Source organism: Cynocephalus volans, chromosome 2, assembly GCF_027409185.1.
Source record: "Cynocephalus volans isolate mCynVol1 chromosome 2, mCynVol1.pri, whole genome shotgun sequence".
Classification (NCBI taxonomy): domain Eukaryota; kingdom Metazoa; phylum Chordata; class Mammalia; order Dermoptera; family Cynocephalidae; genus Cynocephalus; species Cynocephalus volans.
Genome location: NC_084461.1, coordinates 185,844,657 through 185,867,929, shown reverse-complemented (window position 1 = coordinate 185,867,929; position 23,273 = coordinate 185,844,657). Strand labels below are relative to the sequence as shown.

The 23,273-nt window shown below is 37.5% G+C and overlaps 1 protein-coding gene across 2 annotated transcripts; it reads left to right on the top strand.

Moving 5' to 3' along the window:
• Positions 1 to 46: 46 nt before the first annotated feature.
• Positions 47 to 22,062, top strand: GTF2H3 (general transcription factor IIH subunit 3). 2 transcript variants are annotated; one of them, XM_063085709.1, is made up of 13 exons: positions 47 to 131; positions 2,446 to 2,525; positions 7,076 to 7,182; positions 8,771 to 8,937; positions 11,431 to 11,493; positions 12,393 to 12,422; positions 12,547 to 12,575; positions 14,346 to 14,420; positions 15,351 to 15,404; positions 19,654 to 19,722; positions 20,119 to 20,254; positions 20,373 to 20,409; positions 20,856 to 22,062. In XM_063085709.1, exons 1-13 carry the CDS (start codon positions 104 to 106, stop codon positions 20,923 to 20,925), a joined length of 945 nt encoding a protein of 314 aa, XP_062941779.1. In that variant the 5' UTR covers positions 47 to 103; the 3' UTR covers positions 20,926 to 22,062. The 2 variants fall into 2 exon arrangements, with proteins under 2 accessions (XP_062941779.1, XP_062941781.1); XM_063085711.1 differs by having other exon boundaries at positions 51 to 116.
• The last annotated feature ends 1,211 nt before the right edge of the window (positions 22,063 to 23,273 follow it).

Genomic DNA, 23,273 nt, shown 5'->3' with positions numbered 1-23,273 from the left:
AACCACCTCGCGCATGACAAGACGGCGCCGGAAGTCGGGGTGCGCGGCGTCGGAGACGCTCGCTTCGCCGCTATCTGCTCTTCGCTGAGGAGCCAGGGCAGCCATGGTCTCAGACGGTGAGGGCAGCGGAGGTGGGACCCCGACACCAGGGTTGGACGGACTTGGCCCGGCCAGGAGCGGCCAAATGGAGTGTATCTTTTGGGCTGGGTGGAATTTGTTTGGTCTTTAGAGGAGTAGCGTCTGTATCCGTTAATTCATTCAGTAAATGTTCTGGGATCGCCTGCTGTGTGCCAGCCATTAGTTTCTGCCCTGGGGAATACGGCAGAGAACATGACAGGCAGGGTCCCTCGTGGAGGTGACAGTCTAGTGGGCGAGACAGACAATCGGCAAGGAAATAAAAATAATTTCAAAGAGTGTCGAGCTGTGAAGACGATCTAATAGGATGGTGTGGTAGATTGTTACTAGGGGATGATTGAGGACCAGCTCCTGAAGACAGGAGTCCAGGAAAGAGCGAAATATTGAAACTAAGACTTGAATGACTATGAGAAGTTCCAGGGGAAGTGCATTTTAAGTGCAAAGGCCCTGTGGCGGGCCCAGCCACCACATTACACTGGGAATACGGAAGTGGAGAGCCTGAGAGTAGAGAATGGGAGAGCGGGGAAAGGCTTTCATTCACATATTAAATTGCCAGTTACAGAGCTTGCTGTCTGAAAGGAAGAGAAAGGAGACCAGGGTGGTGGAAGCAAAATGAGCTAGAGGAGTGAGATCAGAGGGCTAGCTCGTTGTAGGTCATGCAGGGCCTTGTGGGCCACGATAAAGAGGTTGAGCTTTATTTTTTGAAGTGTAATATAAAGCTGTTGTAGGGTTTTAAGCAAGGAAGTGTTATGATCTGATTTACAATTTTTTTTTTTTTTTAAAGATGACCAGTAAGGGGATCTTAACCCTTGACTTGGTGTTGTCGGCACCACGCTCTCCCAAGTGAGCCAACCCGCCATCCCTATATAGAGATCTGAACCCGCGGCCTTGGTGTTATCAGCACCACACTCTCCCAAGTGAGCCACAGGCCGGCCCTTGATTTACAATTTTAAAAGATACTTTGGCTGCTGTGTGGAAAGTGGACTGTGAGGAGCGAAAATACAAAGAGGTCTGGCCTGTTGGCTCATCCCCATACAGGCCAGTTGCCAAAAAAAAAAAAAAGAGAGAGACAGGGAGACCCTTTACAGGGCTGTAACAGTTGACAATAATCCCTTTATCGGTTTTAAGCCTTATCACTACCCTGTGAGAAAGGCAGCCCTGGCATTGCCTCTGTCTGTAAATGAGGTAGAGACCCAAAGGAGGAAATCAACAGGGACATTGCATGTGAATGATACACACCTCTTCCGACTGACAGGCAGTACTTAGTGGTAGCAAAGAATGGATGGCCCCGAGAATTGTGGGATGGGGCCTGATATGAGATGGGGCACTGAGAATAAGGCTGAAGGCTTAAGGGCTATAGATAGGGGTGTGAGGGCCTGTGGCAGAGATAGTTAAATGCAGCTTCTGAGCTAGGCACTTTGTTTTGTGATTTACATGATGATTTTTGCAAATCATCCCACTTGGTAGCAGGCTGTGTAAGTTAGGGAAATTACTTTCATTTGCAGACTAGGAATACTACCATATGTCATCTTATCTAAGACAGTATTGATTAAGAAATGTGCCCTTGTTTAATGTACCCCTAAGAAAGAAAAAATGCTGCCAGTTTTAATAATAAGATACCATCTGGATTTCAGCAGCTGTTAAATGTGGGGAAAAAAAGTGGGGGATTACATCTCATAACTGATGAAAGATGGCAATAATATGTCCCTTGCTGGCTTGTTGTCAGGATGGAGGGATTGTGAGTTACAGATGCCAGTGCCTGATGCAGCAGAAGCTGGTATTCCCATTACCCTGATATGGGGAAGCTGTGACCTCCCACTGGAAGAAAAAAGTGGCATTGTTTTGGGGCCTTGAAGAGTAACTAGGATTTGAATGTGCAAGAAATCAAACATGGGGTGGGGATTATCCTGATATAGGAGACAGGGCCTCTGTCCTTGAGCATGCATTTAAAATGCAAATATATGTGGGTTCATTAAGTAGATATTTATTCATCATCTGCTATATGCTAGGAGCTGAGGATAAGCAGTGAACAAAACAGACAAAAATTCCCACCCTTGCGGAGTTTATGTTCTGGTGCGTGGAAGATGCAGTACATTATAGGAAGCAGGCTAAGAGCTTGCTAAGGGTCCTGGGAGCTTTAAATCCTTGAAAGAACTTGGCCTTCTATTAATTTTGTGGTTGTGGGATGATAAACATTTAAAGACATTTAATAGTGTTTACTCTGGATTTAATTTATGAATTGGGAATGTTAGCTTTGATTCCTTTTCATGAGGCTAATGTTTTTAATTTATTTCTTGTTAATACTTTCAGAAGATGAATTGAATCTTCTGGTTATCATAGTTGATACCAATCCAATTTGGTGGGGAAAGCAAGCATTAAAGGAATCTCAGGTAAGACTGTTTGAGGTGGCCTTTGGGTAATTCTGGTTTAACTGAGTGTATGTTTATATTGCTTTTTTAAAAAACAGCTTTATCAAGGTATAATGTTCATATTATAAAATTCACCCATTACAATGTACAATTCAATGATTTTTTAGTAAATTTATAAAATTGTGTAACCAGCACCATAAGTCTGTTTTAGAACATTTCTGTAACCCCGTAAAGTCCCCTCGTGCCTGTTTGTAGTCAATTCCTGCCTCCACCCCAAGCTGCAGGCAACCACTGATCTGTTTTCTGTCTCTGTATTGCCTTTTCTGGACATTTCATATATTGATTCAATATAATATACAGTCTTTTAAAAATAACTTTCTATTTGGGAATATTTCATTTTTAAATACTTAAGGACTCATAGGAAACTCATAGGCACAGAGAGGTCCATGTACCCTTCCCTCACCTTCCCCCAGCAGTAACATCTTACGTGACTATAGTACAATATCGAAACTATATGTACAATCTACAGACTTTATTCATATCACAAATTTTACATGTGCTTATTTGTGGGTGTGTGTATAGTTCTGTGCAGTTGTGTTGCACGTGTAGTTTTGTGTAACTCCCACCACAATCAAGACTTACAAATTTTCCCTCACCACAAAGGAGATCCATTGTACTGCTCCTTGTACTTGTTTTGCCTTTACAAGCATGTGAATAGCCTGTTTGGTGAAATGTCTTTTCATATGATTTGTCTATTTTCTAATTGTATGATTTTGGTTTTTTTTTTTTTTTTTTTTTTTACTGCTACATTTTGAGATTTCTTTATATATTCTAGATACAAGTACTTTGTCAGATACGTGGTTTGCAAATTTTTTTTTCCAGTTTTTAGCTTGTCTTTTTATCCTCTTAAGAGGGTCTTTCACAGAGCAAAAAGTTTTTTTTTTGGTGAAGTTCAGTTTATTGATTTAAAAAAAAAAATCTGGATCATGCTTTTGGTGCTAAAATATAAGAACTATTCACCTAGCCCTAGGTCTTGAAGATTTTCGCCCATGTCTTCAGTGAAAAAGTTTTGTATTTAAATCCATAATCCATTTTCAGGTTTTTTTTTTTTTTTTTTGTCTTTTTCGTGACCGGCACTCAGCCAGTGAGTGCACGGGCCATTCCTATATAGGATCCGAACCCACGGTGGGAGCCAGCGCCGCACTCTCCCGAGTGCGCCACGGGCTCGGCCCGAGTTAATTTTTTAATAAGCTAAGGTTTAGTTTGAGGTTTATTTTCTTTTGCCTGTGGATGTCCGATTGTTCCAGCACTATTCGTCGAAAAGATGATTTCTTCTCTGTTGAATTGCTTTTTTATCTTTTTTTTTTTTTTTTTTTTTTAATAAAAGATGACCAGTAAGGGGATCTTAACCCCTGACTTGGTGTTGTCAGCACCGCGCTCTCCCAAGTGAACCAACCGGCCATCCCTGTATAGGGATCCTAACCTGTGGCCTTGGTGTTATCAGCACCACTCTCTCCCAAGTGAGCCACCGGCTGGTGCTAACTTTTGTATTTTTATCAAAAATCAATTGGGCATATATATGTGGATTTATGTCTAGATTCTCTATCTGTTCCATTGAGCTATGTGTCTATACCTCCACCAGTACAACACAGTCTTGAATACTATAGCTATATAGAAAGTCTTGAAATCTGGTAGATTGACTCACCTTACTTTATTCTTCTTTTTCAAAATTATTTTAACTATTCCAGTTCCTTTTTCTTTCCATAGGAAAGGAATAAGCTTGTCTATTTCTACGAAAATCTTGCTGAGATTTTGAAAGGAATTGTATCAAACCTGTTAATCAATTTGGTGAATTAACAGCTTTGCTACATTGAGTTTCTAATCCACAAACATAGTACAGTTGATCCTCCATATCTGCGGATTTAACCAGCCATGGACTGAAAATATTGGGGAAAAAAAACAACTAAAAAAAAAAACCAGTAAAAAAAAACACGAATAAAAATACAATAATACAACTGTTTACAAAGCTTTACATTTTATTAGATATTACAAAAATCTAGAGATGATTTGAAGTATACGAAAGGATATGTGTGGGTTATATGCAAATACTGTGCCATTTTGTGTAAGGGACTTGATCATCCTTGGATTTAGATATCCAAGGGGAGCAGGGGGAGGGGGTTCCTGGAACCAATCCCCTGGGGATACCCAGGGATAATTGTTTGACTCTTCATTTATTTACATCTTTGATTTATTTTATTAGTGTGTTATAGGTTTTATCAGATGAGTCCTGTACATATTTTGTTAAATTTATATTTATTTATTTAAATATTTCTCTTTTATTTTGAGAGAATTGTGTTTAATTAAATGAGAATTGTGTTTTTAATTTTGGTTTCTGTGCTTGGTGTTAGCATATAGAATATAGAAATGTGATTTTTGTGTGTTAATCCCCTGTCCTACAACCTTGCTGAACTCACTGATTAGTTCTAGCAGTGTTATTATAGATTCATTGAGATTTTCTACATGGATAGTCCTATCTGCAGATAGGCAGTTTTATTTTTTCCTTTCCAATCCATGTGCCTTTTCTTACTTTATTGTGCTGATTAGAGTGTTGAGTACTATGTTGAATAAGAGGGGTGAGAGCAGAAATCCTCACCTTGTTCCTGATCTTATGGAACATTCAGTGCTCAGAATATTAAGCATTCAGTGTTCACCAGTAAGTATAATGTTAACTGTAGGGTTTTTTGGCAGATGCTGTTTATCAAGTTGAGGAAATTCTCTTCCTGATTTTCTTAGAGATTTTTATCATGAATAGATGTCAAATTTTGTCAAATGCTTCTGCTGCATCAATTAATGATATTTCGTTTTAGCCTGTCATTGACTGATTTATTTTCTAATATTGAACCAGCCTTGCATACCTAGAATAAGCTCCACTTGGATTCAGTTTGCTAATATTTTGTTGAGGATTTTTGCATCTATGTTTATGTCCTGGAAAACGTTATCATAAGACCATTTTACTTAGAAGCAGCCATCATGGCTCTAGAAAGCCATAAAATAACCTAGAACACTTCTTATTACCCTTGATCTCTGAATGTAGTCATAACCTAGTAATAATCCCAAATGTATATTTCATGTATGACTAATAGAAAGCCTGATGAAGTATTTAGAAAAGGCTTTCTTTCTCTCTCCTTTGACCCTTCCCTCTTCTTGTGATTATAAAATGTTAAGTTCTGCTGGCCCTCTTTGAAACACATTTTCAGGGTGACCTCATCTGTGTGTTTCCCCGGTTGCAGTAGTCATATTGGCTCAATAAATCCTTGCTATATGTATTTGGTCTTAGTTCCTTTTTATGGCAACACACCCAATATTCATGTCAGAACTACACTTGTTTTTCAATTGAAACCGTAGGTTGGCTATGAAGACAAGAATTCAGCAAAAACCAACATAGGCATTCTATGAGAATCAAATGCCTATATGGGATTTACTATAACGAGTATTGTATATTTCATTATTGTTTGTAAATTGTGTGCTACACAGCCTTTATATCAGTAACAGTTTTAATAAACCTGTATACTTGTGTATATGTATACCTAGCTTTTTAGGTAGCTGGTGGATAAACATTTACCAGCACATCACTTCATGTTGCCCTATTACTCTCCTGGAAGGCTGTCTTGGCTTGCACTCTTATCAGTGGTATATGAGAACTCCTTTTTTCTTGTACTAACACAAGATCCTGTCTTTCCTTATTTTATCTTTTGCCAACGTGATGTGCAAAAACAATGTAATCTCAGTTTGCTTTTAGTATTTTTGATGGCCATTTGTATTTCTCCCTTGGGGTATTGCCCATTTTTCTCTTTAGGTGTTCATGGTTTGTTTAAATTAATGATTTGTATACACGTTTTATATTAAAAGTTTAACCCATTGCTTGTCATATATTACAAGTATTTTTTTCCAGTTATTTGTCTTTTGCTTTTGTTTATAGTGTCACTTTTTGCTATATAGAAATTTTAATAAATTTAAGATTTTTCAGTAGGATGAAATTTATCAGTGTTTTGTTGTTTATCTAAAATATTTCTTTCTTTAAGAGAAACATGCTTTATTCCAAGATTATGAAAATATCCACTTATGTTTCTTAGTAGTATTAGAACTTGTGAGAATGTAGGCTCCATGAAAGAAGGGATCCTTGCCTGGCATATGGTGGGTGCTTAGCATACTTAGTGAATGAGTGAATTGAAAACTTTTGCAAATCTTCAATTTATTCAGTATGTATTATCTTCTCCATATGTAGCAATAGTTTGTTAGTAATTATATCACAGAAGATGTGACATGTTTGCTATTCCCTAAATGTTATGCAGAAAATATTTATGGAACTCGTACTGATGTAGAAATATATAAGTAGAAAACTATAGTTTTCAAGAGTTTTTTCTTATGGCTTTGGAGAAGGGGTGCTCTTGAGCAAATTTTTTAGCAGTGAATAATTGTCTAAATTTAAATGAAGTCCTAGTCATTTCAAGACCTGACATAGTTACTTGGATAGCTAGTTTTTTTCCTAATGTCTTCTGTTTTTCCAACAGTTTACTTTATCCAAATGCATAGATGCTGTGATGGTGCTGGGAAATTCCCATTTATTCATGAATCGTTGCAACAAACTTGCTGTGATAGCAAGTCACATTCAAGAAAGGTATGACCGTTATGATTACTCTTCCTGTTCAGTGCTTAACATTTGTAGGTTTTTCTGCCAATTGGCATGTACTGTTTCTACTCTATGTTATGAAAGAAATGTTTTTCTGTACCCGTGAACAATAGCCATGGCTTGAAGAACAAATACATGTACATTTTGATATGTATGAATATTGAAAATCTCATTAGTTGATATATGGTAGAATTGCACAATGGCACATTTAATTTACACAGATTGAACTATATTGTCTAGGCAAAAAAGTGAAAGAACTATCAAATTGGGCAGGTACTTCCCCTCACCTCTCTCCTCATTATGTATCTGCCCCAGAGGGCAGGTGGGATGGGAGATGGGAGTTGCGGTTCTGTTTTCCCTTCAGCCAGTCTTGGCTCTGCGTACCTCTCATGGTGTGACTATTTCACTGCTCTGTGTGTGATTCTGGTGTTTAGAAATAAGGATGTTTCTTATAATATTGGCTTCTAAACCCAAGCTAACTACTCCATTTGATGCTTGGCTGAAGAAACAGTAATCTTATGTAACATTGGTGTAAGGACTGGCTGCATTAGACTCACTGCAAGATGGTAGTGAGTAATTTTTTTCATGAGTAATTTTGACCATATTTGCTTGTCACATTATGCACTGACTGTAGAATCAAATCCCCATGTAAGGTACAGCTCTTCTGTGTCTTTCTTTTTTTTTTTTTTTAAAGATGACCGGTAAGGGGATCTTAACCCTTGACTTGGTGTTGTCAGCACCACACTCTCCCAAGTGAGCCACGGGCCGGCACCTTCTGTTTCTTAATTGTCATACTAAATAGAAGTGAGCCTTGTTACCAATATATTTCATATGAGGCTAGTGGATAGTTCTCAGATTTTCTTGGTGCTTAGGGCTACTTTGTTTGGTGGGGTGAAAGAGCCTGTTGGCCACCATGTAAGTGTTCCTATTCCCATCCTTACTACACACTTTTCTCAGAATTGGATGAAAAAGACGGTGCTAGTTTGGTTAAGATACTAGTAAAAACGATAACAGTCAAAGTTTTCATTTAAAAAAAACAATTGGGGCTGGTTAGAGCACGGCCTAGTAACACCAATGTCAAGGGTTCAGTTCCCCATGCCAGTCAGCACCAGAAAAAAAAAACCAAACTACAAAAAAGAAAATCAAAAGTGTTCTCTATGTGATAACCTAAAGAGTCATGAAGCACTAGGAGAATCTTTTCAGGGACCCTTGGACCAGATTTTTATTACTGGGGTAGATAATATGTGCCTTGGTAAACTAGTAGTTAAGTTAGAATTTGGTGTGAATCTCCTCTGATTGTAATCTGAGAAAGTAAAGAGTGGGGACCACCCTAAAGCATTTCAGGAGACTGTAACCTAATACCCTCTTTATGGCCTCACATTTTCCGGATGATAGAGTCACGTTTGCCAGTTTGCCTATTTTATACATTTTTAAAAAATGAAATTTATTATAGAATCTTGCAGGTCCAGAATGGTTGTGATTTTGTTTTGTTTTCCTGCTGAATTTCATTGTGATCACAAGTGATGAGCAAGAACAGTGAGTCCTGGTGTAACTGGGTTTTTTTCCACTATTTCAGTCGATTCTTATATCCTGGAAAGAATGGTAGACTTGGAGACTTCTTTGGAGACCCTGGCAACCCTCTTTCTGAATTTAATCCCTCAGGGAGTAAAGATGGAAAATACGAGCTGTTGACAGCAGCAAATGAAGTTATTGTTGAAGAGATCAAAGATCTAATGACCCAGAGTAACTGCTTTTATTATTATTATTATTTTGTTATTTTGCAAATGGAGTTGATTTTGGAGGTCCTTGAGGTTTTAAGTGCAAAGATTTGAGGCTCTTGGTACTATCTACCCACACTTTTTTCTTTTTTAAAATAATTTTCGTGGAAGTCTCTGCATTGTTTGCCTGACCTCTATGGCATTGGACACTTGACCAGCCTCTGCTTCTTGAGACACTCTTTTTTGCTTTTACGGATATGCTTCTGACCCTTTTTTTTTTCTTGTTTTTGGACCATTCTTAGTCTCCATTTCTGGCTTTTCCTTCATCTTGTCCTGTAAAATATTTATTTTATTCTGCACATGATTTTCTTTTCTTTCTCTGTGTGTTCTCATCTACTTTTGTCTTTAACTATCATTTACACATGAACACTTTCCAATCTTTATCTCTAACCCAGACTTTCTTTCAAGCTCAGTTATCTCCATTTAAGTGTCCCAAAGTCTCCTTGTGCCCTCAGTTACACCAACATTTCCATTTCCTGTTTCTGTCACCCCCCATCCACATAGTTTTCCAGATTCAAAGCTTTCATTTTTGACTCCTTTCTCCTCACATCCAACATCTAACTGGCTGAGAAATCCTATTAGTTTAGCCTCAGAAGTTTCTCCAAAATCTGACCCCTTATTGTCATCTAGATCAACCTCAGCACTATTGACATTTGGGCCTGATAATTCTTTGTCGTGAGAGCTGTCCTGGGCATTGTAGGATACTTAGCAGTATCCCTGGACTCAACTCACCAGATGCCATAACATCCCCAGTTGTGACAGCCAAATATGTCTTCAGACATTGCCAGTGTTCCCTGTGGGTCACAGTCGCCCAGGTTGAGAGCCACTGCTCTAAATTATTTTAACAGCTTCCTCTAACTGGTCTTCTGATTGCTGTCTCCTCATTCAAGTCTTTCCACTCAGCCTCCAGAGTTATCTAGAAAATCAAAGCTGCCATTCTGCAATTTACTGGTCTTTATTGGTTCTCTGTTGCTCACAGATGGTGGTTTTCAAACCTTATTCTGTATCAGAATCACCTGGAGGGAAAAGGCAACTCTATAGAGACAGAAAGTAGGTTAGTTATTGCCCAGGGCTGGGGAGGGACAGGGAGTGACTACAAATGGGCCCAAGTCATCTTTTGGGGTGATGGAAACTTTTCTAAAATAGGATTGTGGAGATGATTGCTCAGCTGTACATTTACTAAAGATAACTGAGTTGCACACTTTGAAAGAAATGAATCATATGGTCTGTAAGTTATACCTCAATAAAGCTGTTAAAAAATCACCTGGGGGCCGAGCCCGTGGTGCACTCGGGAGAGTGCAGCGCTGGGAGTGCGGTGATGCTCCCGCCGCGGGTTCGGATCCTATATAAGAATGGCCGGTGCACTCACTGGCTGAGTGCCGGTCACGAAAAAGACAAAAAAAAAAAAAAAAAATCACCTGGAAGGCTTATTAAGCCAGAAATGCTAGGCCCCACCCCACAGTTTCCGATTCACTAGGTAGGGAGGTGGGAAGAATTTGTATTTCTATTAAGTTCCTAGGTGATGCTCCCATAGCTGGTTCCACAATCTCACTTTGAGAACCACAGGCCTCCAGGGTAAAGTCCCAACTTCTCAGGTATAGTGTTCAAGCCTTTCCTGATCTGACCTCACACAGGGGGCATCACTTCCAGACCAGCTGCTGTCCTGTTTGCACAGTGTCAATCTGGGCTCCTCACCCTCTTGAGCTGCAGGCTTAGGATTTTGATTTCTTGAGAGTGACTTTTCACTCAAGGCACCAAACCAGTGGCATACTTCCTCCCTGCTTCTCATAGCCAGGGGAGAGTTTCTCCAGTCTATTTCGTTGGCCAGGCACAGAGGTTGATGGGAAGGAGGTGGTGGTGGGAGAAGGTGGGCAGGGAGTCTCAGAGCCTGGTTTCTGTCCAGGCTGCCTACAGTTACACATGACGTTTTGTACCATGTAGATTAATAAACTTGAACCTTTCCAAATAACAGAGGATATTTTTATTAATTTTTTATTGTAAAATATGCTTAAAAAATTTACCATTTTACCAGTTTTTAAATTTTTTAATGTAAATTTCAGAGAACATAAAATTGATCTTTTTGACCATTTTAAGTGCACAATTCAATAGTGTTAAGTACGTTCACACTGTTGTGCAACCATCCCCACCATCCATCTCTAGAACTTTTTCATTTTCTGAAACTGAGACTCTGTACCCATTAAATGACTCCCCTGCCTGTTCCCCAGCCCCTCAACACCAGGATATTTTAAGTTGACAAAAGGTTAAAAAGTTGCTTATTTAAGCATTACTGAGAACAAATTGCTATCTATGTTTCTAAACCCAGTTTGAAAATGTCATTTGATTCAGTTCATGAAGAACGCTTTGGTTTGAAAGCATACTTAGTTCAGGAAAGTATTAAATGATTTTAGTTTAAGAAGTACTTAAAAATTCCCTTTTTAATGTGTTTTCTTATTCATAGGTGACATAAAGGGTCAATATACAGAAACTCTGCTGGCAGGATCCCTCGCCAAAGCCCTTTGCTGTATCCTTGGTGTTTGAATCATTCAGAAAGTGTTCTCTTTAATAGACATATTTTAACTTATGACATTTCTTAGAACTTTGGGTGTCCATGTTAATGGGAGGCATGAATATTCTAAAGTGGTGGATAATGAAAAACATAGTTAATCTTGGCTTTGAAATGTTTTTAAGACAAGTTGTAAAAACTTAAAATGGGAAGAATGAGAAAACTATTTCTCTACTGTATCCTGGCTGCAACAAATGCTTCTTCAGGATGCTTTCTTGTTCCTTATTTTGATAAATTAGGGCTTTTTAAAATTTTCATCTTTCTTGAGTTGGGAACGATGTTTGATTTTAAAAGTCATTTACTGACCCTCTAGCTTAATAAATGAGTGGCTGCTTCTCCACAGGTGAACAGGTTATTTTGCACTTAGCGTGGGGCGTCAATGCTTTTCTAAGCATTTCAATTTTTTCTACATTTGTGCGATCTCTTGGTCTTATGTAATTAAACTTTTTTTTGGATAGTATTGAGTGATTACTTTGTCCTAGACTTTGATTTGGTTTGTCTGATCATCTTTGTATGGCTTTCAAATTTGTTACTATTTGATTGGTTTATTGACTTACTTATGGTCCCAGTATTCAAATCTAGGATGTGGTAAGTAATAATAGGACAATCAAATGTTGGCAATTTTAATCTTCTGAGGCAAAGATCATATTTTCATCAGGTTACGAAGCCCAGTTGATTGCAGTTAGTAACTGAAAACCCCCAATCATTCTCGTGTGTCTACCATGGTAAATAGAGCATTTCCTTTCTACAGCTAAGTGGGATGCTGGGTTTATTTTAAATTTGAGATTATTTTTCTCTTTACTATAAATATTTATGAAATAAAATATTTTTATATTCCTTAATGCTAAGAAATTAAGATATTCATAGAATAAATAAGGAAGTTAAAGGTAGGAGCCTACGTTTTTCTATGAGAACTATACTCCTACTTATTTATTTGTATGTTTGGTGGACCGTTTAAAAATTGGTTAGTAAGATTCAGTTAAATTGTAATCTGTTTTTATCTCTTTACAGATAATCAGGAAATGAAATCAAGGATTTTGGTAAGATTTTTAAAAAATCAATACTATAGTTATATACAACTGGAGACAATTAGAAAACATAATGGGAAATAAGACCCATTTATAATAAAAGCAAAAAATATTGAATATTCAGAATTAATTTAACTGGCAAGATGTCAAACTGATTATGAAGGTAAACTAAAATTCTGAGAGAAATAAAAGAATTGAATAAATGGAGAGACATATTTCATAATTGGATGTCGGTTTTCCAAAATCACACTGTGAATTCAATGCAATCTCAGTCAGAATATCAGTGAGTTTTTTTATTGTTTGTTTGTTTTTCCTGGCAGGGTGAGAGATTTAAAAGAAATTCAACAGTTTATCTGTCTGAATAATTCAAAGAAAATAGTCAGGAACTTTCTGAAAAGGAATAATAAGTAGGAACTTGCTCTGCTAGTCATTAAAACACTTTATAAAACTAAAGTAGCAGTGCAGTATTGTATAGTAGGACACAAACAGAAAATGGAAAAGGCCGGAATCCAGGAATAAATAACCAAGTACATATGGGAATTTGACCTGTGACAAAGGAAACACTTCAAATTAGTGGGTAGAAAATGGATTATTCAACAAAAGGTGCTGGGCCAGTGGTTGGCCATTAGGGGGGAAACACAGCTGGATTCCTATCTCACTGCTTACACCTAAATGTGGTCTAGTAAAGATGAAACATTTCAGTGCAAAAATTTAAGTCGTAAAAGTGCTAGAAGAAAATATCGGTTGATAATCTCAGGAAGGTGAGTGCCATGCTAAGCATGGTGTGAAACTTTATAGGAAAGCTTGAAACTTCAAAAAAATAAGACTCCCAAACAAGGAGGAAAGAAAAAAATATTAGGGAAAGTACTTTCAGCAGAGTTACCTGATAGAGAATTAGTGTAATATTTCTAAAATAAAGAGGAACACTTATAAATTAATTTTTAAAAGTCAAGCTTTACTCTAGGAAACAACAGGTAAAAAACATGTACAATCTGTAAAAGAAAAAATGCAAATGGCCAGTTTTAGCATTTGAAAATATGTTCAGCCTTACTGGGAAGCAAAGAAATGTGAAATAATGGGATTTTTATTGTATACTTGTTGTTCTGCACAAATGAAAAACATGGCAGTTCCCAGGGGATTAGTTATTTTCATGCATTGCTTGTGGGAGGATAAATAGATAAACTTTTTCTGGAGAGTTTGGTAATCTGTATCAAAATTAAATGCATATACTTTAGCAGTCACTGATTATGTCTGAGAGGTCATTAAGGAGCATGCAAAGGATCTACGAGGGTGTTATCAGCATTCTTTAAGACTGAAAATTGGAAACTGCTTAAATATTCTCTATAGATAATGGGTTAAATAGTGGAAATCTATGAAGTCAGCAAGAAGCAGGTATATCCTAATCCAATGACATAAAAAGATTTTTTTCTCCCATATATTGTGGACTGAAAAAGCAGATTGTGGAGCACTGAGTATCATCTGGTTACGTGTGTGTGTGTGTGTGTGTATGTGTGTGTTTGTGTATTTTGGGTGTGAGTGTATATATGTGCCCACATAGGTGTTCTCTAGAAGTTCATCACACTAAACAAGGATTATCTCTGGGTGGTAGGATTAGTGGGAAATTTTATTGTTGTCTTTATACTTTAGGGATTATTTAATAATGATAAATAGGAAGACAAATTAGAAAAGTAGTGTTGGTTGTGGTTCGTAGTATGCTGTGTGACATATGAGTGAGTACTGGGATGTGCCTGAGAAGAGGTATTAACATAGCTGTGCTTTTAGGTGATTAAGGCTGCAGAAGACAGCGCATTGCAGTACATGAACTTCATGAATGTCATCTTTGCAGCACAGAAACAGGTGAATTGAGAGCCTTTTTTAAAAAGAATATTTGTTTCATAATGAAGAAATCAGTTTTGTTTTGTTTTTTTGGTCCATCAGTTTCATTTTTTTTTGTTGTTGTTGTTGTCTTTTTTGTGACCGGCACTCAGCCAGTGAGTGCACCGGTCATTCCTATATAGGATCCGACGCACTCTCCCGAGTGTGCCACAGTCTCGGCCCATCATCAGTTTCATTTTTTGAATAACCTTCTCAGAAAGGTTTTCTGACTAAATAGCCTTATTAATAGATTAGGAATCCAGATTCCAAGTTTTGTACTAGTCATTTCTCTATTTTGGGTCGTGACCCCTTGAGAATCTGAGGGATCCCCAGAACAATGTGCACTCAAACACAGTTTTGCACATAGTGTCATGGAGTTCGGTTAACCCCTTTTAGCTCCACCTTGGACTCCAGACTAAGAATCCCTGGCTTGACAGTTTGCTGTAAAAACCTTGCCTCAGTTTCTCTCTTTACTTTAGTGATGTGTGTAAAGATTTGGTATTTTTACTTTGCAAATAATTGAAATGTTCAGATGAATTATGACTGTGATACATTTTCTTCTTTGTTTTAAAAAAGAAAAAATGTTCTCAAAACTTCAGGTTTAATATAAAATGCTGCTGGTGCCATGCATAATGTTCTCCATCGTGGAGAAGCAGCACGATGTGGTGAAAAGAGTGCAGGCTCTGGACACAGGCAGTGGGGTGACAGCTGCACTACCCACTGGCTCTGACCACAGCCTGTACAAGTCCTGGGCACTTCAGCAGCAAAATTTAAATGAATATCTACCTTACAGAGTTATTATGCATATTAAATGAGCTATTTTAAGAATGGAGTCTGGCACATAGTATGTTCTCAGTATAAGGTAGTCATTGTTATTATTCCTATAATATTTTCCTAAAATGTTCCTTTCAGAATATTTTGATTGATGCCTGCGTTTTAGACTCAGATTCAGGACTCCTCCAACAGGTATGTTTTTAAAGAATGCTTACTGTTAGTGATTATGAAAATTAATACTTTCTATATCAATTACATGTTAAAATGATACTACTTTGGATACACAGAATTAAATAAAGTATGTTATTAAAGCTAATGTTGGGGCCGACCCCATGTCGCACTCAGGAGAGTGCGGCGCTGGGAGCGCAGGAGTGCTCCCGCTGTGGGTTCAGATCCTATATAGGGATGGCCGGTGCACTCCCTGGCTGAGCGTGGTGTGGCCGGTCACCAAAGAGACAAAAAAAAAAAAAAAAAAAAAAAAAAAGCTAATGTGGGCTGGCTATTTAGCTTAGTTCGTTAGAGCATGGTGTTATAACACCAAGGTCAAGTGTTTGGATCCCATACCACCCAACCACCAAAAATAAATAGATAAACCTAATGTTATTTGCTTCTCCCCCCTTTTTAAGTATCTACTAAAAAATTTTAAATTACGTATAATGCTTGCATCATTTTCTGTTGTTTTCTATTTGTTTTCTGTTTGATGTTGCTTTTTAACCAGCAGTATGAAATTGAATTTTACTTTAACCAGAAAGGAAAAAATAACCTGAAATAAGGCTGAAGAAATTACTGAGCTTTTGATAAATGTGTTTTGGCCACAAGAAATATTATTTCCTAAAAGATCAATTGAAAGCACAAAACTGTGGAAAACCCTGTGTTTAGAGTACTGCTGAGAATGATGGGTGCGTAGAGAAGAGGGGATCCCATTGGAAAGTACACAGGCTTCCAGGGTTCTGGGATTGTCCTATTTCCAAAGCTTGATGGTAGGTACATGGTGTTCCTTTTATTTAAACCAGTTACATATTATGTACATAAACTCTTATACATGTATTCCATTATTGAAAAATAAAAATGTTGAATACATTTTTTAGTTGCACATTTCAGTTTATAGAGTGTCTGTTAACTCCTGGAAGATCTGGTCTTTGCCATGACTTTAAAACCAGCTCTGCCTCCCTGACCCTCATGTTTCTATCTCTAGTCCAGTCCCAGCCTCTCCTCTGAGTTCCAGACTTGCATATTCAGCTGTGTACACAACATCTCTTTTTGGACATTTAGCAGGCATCTCAATCTTAGTATGTCCAAAACATAACTCTTGATTTTTCCATGTAGCCTCTTCCTCCCCCAGTGGCAACCTGGTCTCAGTAAGTGGCAGCACAGGTCACTCAGCAGGGCACACCAAACACCTGACTCTTCCTTGTCTCTTCTCTTCCTCTCCTTTCCTGTCTGTTATAGCAAATCCTATTGAGTCAGTCTTTAAAATTTATCCTGAATACCACCACCTGTCTTCTTCATTGCTACCGCTTAAGTAGGTGATTATAGTAGCCTGTTAACTGGTCTTCCTGTTTCCATGCTTACCCCCACCTGCCAAAGTTGGTTTTCAACACAACAGTCAGAGTAAAGCTTTCAAAATATAACTTAGATCATGTCGCTCACTTGCTTAAAACCTTCCCATGGTATCCCATCATATGCCAACTGAAACCCAGAGTCCTTGGCACAGCCTTCTAGACTCCCCATGCTGAGGTTCCTAGAACACAGGCCTCTTGGCCTCACATCTTGCTTTCTCTGCATCTTCTCTTCAGTGCACTGGCTCCTTGCTGCTGCCTGAAAACACAGGCCTGCTGAGGGTTAAGACTCTGCACTTGCTGTTCCCTCTGCTTCTCTGGCTCTTCCCTTGGGTATTTTCATGGCCTACTCTGTGTCTTCATTCAGGTCTCTGCTTCTGTGTCACCTTCTCAGAGAAGCCTTCCCTGACCACCAGTGCCAGTGCCACTCCCTATCCCCTTATGCAATGTCTTTTTTTTCCATAGCAATGATCATAACCCATAACATTATTTCTGCATTTACCTATCCCACTAGAATGTCGGTTTCATGAGGATAAGACTGTCTTGTTTACTGCTGTAACCTCCAAGCCTGGAACAGGCACATGGTAGTGCTCCAGAAATAGTTGTTGAATGAGGAAATGAATCTCATAGTCCAGTTGAAGCAGAATTATACTATCAGAGGACCTTCAAGTTCCTAGGATCAGAACTAGGTCTTTCAGCATAAACTGAAGCACGAGCATGTCATAGTGGGAGAGCTAGCTTTATTAAATAAGTAGATGAAAGATTATTTGGAAAAATTCATTAAGATGGACAGGAAACCTTAATATAGGCAATTAGGGGGCCTTAAATGTTTTGCATGTTTGGAAAACCACTTAGAAGATGGCAAGTGTATTACTAGGGCTAGGGCTCCCAGACCTTATAAACCTGTTGTACAGGCTGAGTCACAAACCCCTCATCTGCAGACCCATGTGCTAGGTAATAGGAAAAGATCCTGGGAGCCGTGAGAAAAAAAATTAATAGGCTTTATTCAGATGCAAGCTCAGGTAGCTAGCAGCAGCCGTCCTAGTGGCCTCTTGGGGCATCCAGAGGGCACTGTGTATCAGAGCCGCTCATCCTTTATACTTATGTCCAATAACCCAAGACACCTGGGTGCACATACGCAATTACTTTAGACAATAACCAGGAAACACCGGGGCACACGTACATATTTACATCAAATGCTTGGCAAGACTCCAAACCCTTCGAGGGACCCTGACAAGTTATATTTACTTTCCCTACAGCAAGTTTAAAAAAAGAGGACCACATTCAAAAGAATGTATTTCTTTAAAGAGAACAGAGTAAAGCCACCTCACAGAGTTTCTTCTTATATAATGAAATTAATAAAATAAAATGAAAATGAACTTGGTCAAAATTAAAAATTTTGGTGCTTCAAAGGACACAATCAAGAAAGTGAAAATGGCTGGCTAGTTAGCTCAGCTGGTTAGATCCAGGTGTTATAACACCAAGGTTAAGAGTTTGGATCGCCGTACTGGCCAGCCAACAGAGAGAGAGAGAAAGGAAGAAAGAAAGAAAGAAAGTGAAAAGACAACCCATGGAATGGGAGAAAATATTTGCAAATCATGTATCTGATAGGGACTTTTATTCAAGTTATATAAAGAACTCATTTAGAAATTGGCAAAGGATTTGAACAGACTTTTCTCCAAAGAAGGCCTACAAATGGCCAATAAGCACGTGAAAAGATACTCAATATTATTAGTGACTAGGGAAATGCAAATCAAAACCACAGTGAGATACCACTTCACTCCACTAGGATAACTACTGGCCCTCTACTAGCCAGCCGCCAAAAAAAAAAAAAAAGTCAGATAATAATAAGTGTTGGTTGGGGGGATGTAAAGAACTTAGATTCCTCCTACACTGCTAGTGGGAATGTAAAATGGTATAGCCACTTTGGAAAACAGTCTGGAAGTTCCTCAAAAAGTTAAACAGAATTATTATGTGGCCCAGCAATTCTACTCCTAGGTATATATCCAAGAGAAATGAAAACATGTCCGCATAAAAATTTGTACATGAGTATAGGAATATTCGTAGCAGTATTATCCATAATAGTTAAAAAGTGGGAACAGCCCAAATGTCCATCCACTGATGAATGGGTAAACAAATTGTGGCATATTGATAACCTTGGGGTTATAAGGCTGTGCTCTAACCAACTGAGCTAGCCCTGGAATATTATAGATTGAAGTACTGACACATGCTACAACATGAATGAACCTTGAAAACATCATGCTAAGTGAAAGAAGCCAGTTAAAAAAGGCCACATTTTGTATGATTCCATTTATGTGAAATGTCCAGAATAGGCAAATCCATAGAGACAGAAAGCAGATTGGTAGTTGCTAGGGGATGGAGGAGAGGAGAACGGGGAGCGATTGATGGGTTTAAGGTTTCTTTTTGGGGTGATGAAAATGTACTGGAATTAGATAGTGGTGATGGTTGCACAACTCTGAATATACTAAAAAACCATTGAATTTTATCCTTTAAAAGGGTGAATTTTATGGCATGTTAATTCTGTCTCAAAGCTGTTATTTAAAAAGCGTTATGAAAATGTATAAACATGGTAACAATAAAAATGTATCAGTAGCAAACAAACAGGAGAAAGGGCATATATTCCCACACTACAGTCTTCAAAGGGTGAGAGGGTCTTAACAGGAAAAAATCAGATGTTTTGAACATCTTGAGAAGTAGTTGGAAGTTTCTGGTCCTCACTCAGGAAAACATTCCCTTTTAATTTGCAGTGTTGTCACCTCCTCTCCTTTTGTAGGGCTAAAGAATTACTGGTGAGAATTCCATCCTTCTGGAAAAGCTAAGTATATGCTGGTTTGGCAGAGAGCCTTTTGCATATCTTGCAGGCTTGTGACATCACAGGAGGACTGTACTTGAAAGTACCTCAGATGCCCTCCCTTCTACAGTATTTACTGGTAAGGAAACAGCAACAGCAACTCTAACGCCTTGAGTTCAGTGTGACCCCTGTTTCCTGGGGAATGAATGGGAGCAAGATGGCTGATGCCAGTAATTGGAAGAAAGGAATAAATGGGCGGCCTCGGAGTTTGAAGCTGAGAAGGGTGGGCCTCAGGTAGTCTTTGAACTCTGTAAACTGTCTACAGAATGTTGTATGTCATTCTGTGTGCCTGTATGTGTAGGTGCTCAATAACTGTTGAATGAGTAAATGTGCATACCTCAATAGGCTTTTAAAGAAAATCTAATTTAGTATTCTCCCTAGTGTTGACTGATGTCTTTGTTCTGACTTTTGGTTATTTTTTTCCCCATGTTTTAAATAAAAGTTCCTTGCCTTTTTTTTTTTTCCTCCCCCACAGTGGGTTTTTCTTCCCGATCAAGATCAGAGAGCTCAGTTAATCCTCCCACCCCCAGTTCATGTTGACTACAGGGCCGCTTGCTTCTGTCACCGAAATCTCATCGAAATTGGCTATGTCTGTTCCGTGTGTTTGTCAAGTAAGTTCATGTGTCTAGTTTTTCTTTTTTCTGTGTGTGTGGGGTGGGGTGAGCAGAAAATATCTCAACCATGTGATTTTTAAGCCATCCTGTTTTTTTTTTTATTTTTAATTTACAGTATTCTGCAATTTCAGCCCTATCTGTACCACATGCGAGTAAGTATCTTTGAGGTTGTGTGGGTGGCTCACACTTAAAAGACTGAGAGCGTTAAAAAGTGTTTTTCTGGGCTGGCCCGTGGCTCACTCGGGTGAGTGTGGTACTGATAATACCAAGGCCATGGGTTCGGATCCCATATAGGGATGGCCGGTTAGCTCATTTGGGAGAGCGTGGTGCTGACAACACCAAGTCAAGGGTTAAGATCCCCTTACCGGTCATTTTTTTTTTTTTTTTTTTAAAGTGTTTTTCTTGGCTGGCCAGTTAGCTCAGTTAGTTAGAGCATGGTGGGGGTTCTGTTGTTTTTTGACAGCTGGCCCTAAGGGGGATCTAAACTTGTGACCTTGGTGTTATAAGGCTGCCCTCTCACCAACTGAGCTAACCGGCCAGCTGACAAAAAAAATAAAGAAAAAAAAGAAAAAGTGTTTTCCTCTCTTTGTCATTTTAGGACAGCCTTTAAGATTTCTCTTCCTCCTGTACTGAAGGCCAAGAAAAAGAAACTAAAAGTGTCTGCATGATAGTAAAGTGTTTTCCTCATCTTTTAGAAAATAGGATTTGTATGGCAGAATCTTTGTTGGTAAGACTCTGAAAAAATGTATATATATATGTATAGGATAATTTGTAATGTACTGAGTTTCTGACAGGGAATATTTCTAAAACAGCATTCTCATCCTATGCTCATGGGGACTAATTTGTTTGAGGAAATCATTCTATGCAGTACCTCTGTATCCTAAAAGCTCTGACTGGTTTTTGTACAAAAGGTGGGAAGAAAGCACAAATTTGTGACTTTTTTTTTTTAAATGGGGGATGATCATTTGTCAGAGTTAGCCTATCATAACTAATTATAGGCTTTAGAACCTATTAATTACCCATTTGAAATTTGAACACAACTTTGGAAAAAGTGACTATTTACTTTTATTCAGATCTTACTTGAATAAACAGTTAACTTCCACAATGGTCATGTAATCCTTATTGTCTAAATTGTGATTTAGCTTCAGATATGAGCAGATATTTATTCTTTTGTCCAATATCAGTACATGTTTGAACAAAGTTATCCAAATAATAATAATAGTTTGCCACCATATAACTACAAAATCTAATTTTAAGTGAGGACAAGATAGTAAATTTTTCTTCAAAAACAGCTGTGTGAAAAGCTTACTTGTGAAAGCTAATCTCCTGTTGTGAGGGGGAGTTTACTGGGGAAAATGGACTCTATGTTAAATATTGTTCCCAGATAGAGTTCTTTCCTTTTTTAATGGGAAAATAACCCCATTAATATTGGAGGGCTGTTCTCTAGAAGCTTTGAATTGAATGCTGAAAACTTTCATAAGTTCAAAAGAAAAATTATTTGTTATTTCATCAGTAAAAAATTTATTTTTCTATGTAAACTTGAAATTGTTGAAAGTTCTTTTAAGTTCCAGCATAGTGTAAAAAGGGTTTCAGGAATGGTGGCCAGTTTGGTTTGTTTCTAAAAGTATATTGACAAAAATCCATTTGTGTATAAAACCTTATATGTAAATAAAATTTTAATTTTCTGTTTATACCATCTCAGAAACTGAGTCGTATTTCAATAGTTTGGTGTTTGGTTAGATAATTTCAGGTAGATTTTGTATTCTAGATTTGCAGTTTTGCTAACAAATACACAAAATTTTGGCCATCACTTTGCAAGTCTTTGTTAATCCTTGAGTTTAAAAATCTGCTTGTCTTTTAAAAAGAATATTTAATGTTTCATAGACTTAAAATGGAAATTACTAGTTTAAGTCTAAGAAATAAAGCATCATGTATCTAAAAGGTGAATAAACTGTCAAACAAGCAAATAAAGTTTTTGTTATTACTTTTTTGTTTGAAATGTTTGTATACTTGCTTAATTCTGTTTAAGTTTTATTTTTAACTTGTGTTTATGATTTATTTTGTATAAATTTTTATAATAAAATAAGATTTCATATTTAGTTGAATTATTTCCTCTTATTCATTGTTTATCTCATGCTCATTCAATTCTTCTTCAAATGTGTACTTTTTAATTGGATTTGGTCAAATGCCAAACAGTTTTTAATTCAACTCTGAAGAACTTTAATTTTAAACCTTGCCAAAATTGTACATGAAAATGCTGTTACAAATATTATACAATAATAGGTTGGTAAGAAAGATTTGATGCAAGATTTCTAAGTGTGAAAGGATTAGAAGAGAGATTTGATGTTTGCTTGTATTTTGTGTTGAGAGCAAGATTAGCAAAATCTCAATTATTTGATATCTTCATTGGATAAAAAAGGCCAGTTTTAAGGTTTAATGTATGTTTTGATGACAGAAAAGCAGGACACTTTACTATCTTTTAATAGTTAATTTCAAAACCATGCAATTATTCTTTTACAAAGTAAATAGTTATAACTATTCAACTTGCTGTTCCAAAGGCAGTCCTTTGGGTATTATCTTCAAAAGAATTTCTGCTATTTTTTTGTTCTGTTTTTTAAAGTTATTTTGTTTTGTTCAAATAGTCTGAAATGATTTGTAGGAATACTAGTGATTCCCAAAAGATGGCATGGAATGTTTACAGCAGTAATAAATACACCAATAAATATAAGAAATACAGTTTTTAAGTCAGGGCTTTTAAAAAAAAAAAAAGAGGAAGAAGAAATAAAAGTCAGGGCTTTGCATGTATAGTTGAATTAAATTTTATGTCTATAGGCCGGCTGGTTAGCTCAGTTGGTTAGACAGTGGTGTTATAAAACCAAAGTCAAGAGTTTGGATCCCCATACAGGCCGGCTGCCAAAAAAAATTTTTTTTTTTTAGGCCTACATTTTATATTAATAGAAATGAGAATTTTATGAAAAATTTTCTATGGTAATTGATTTTAATAAAATTGTACTTA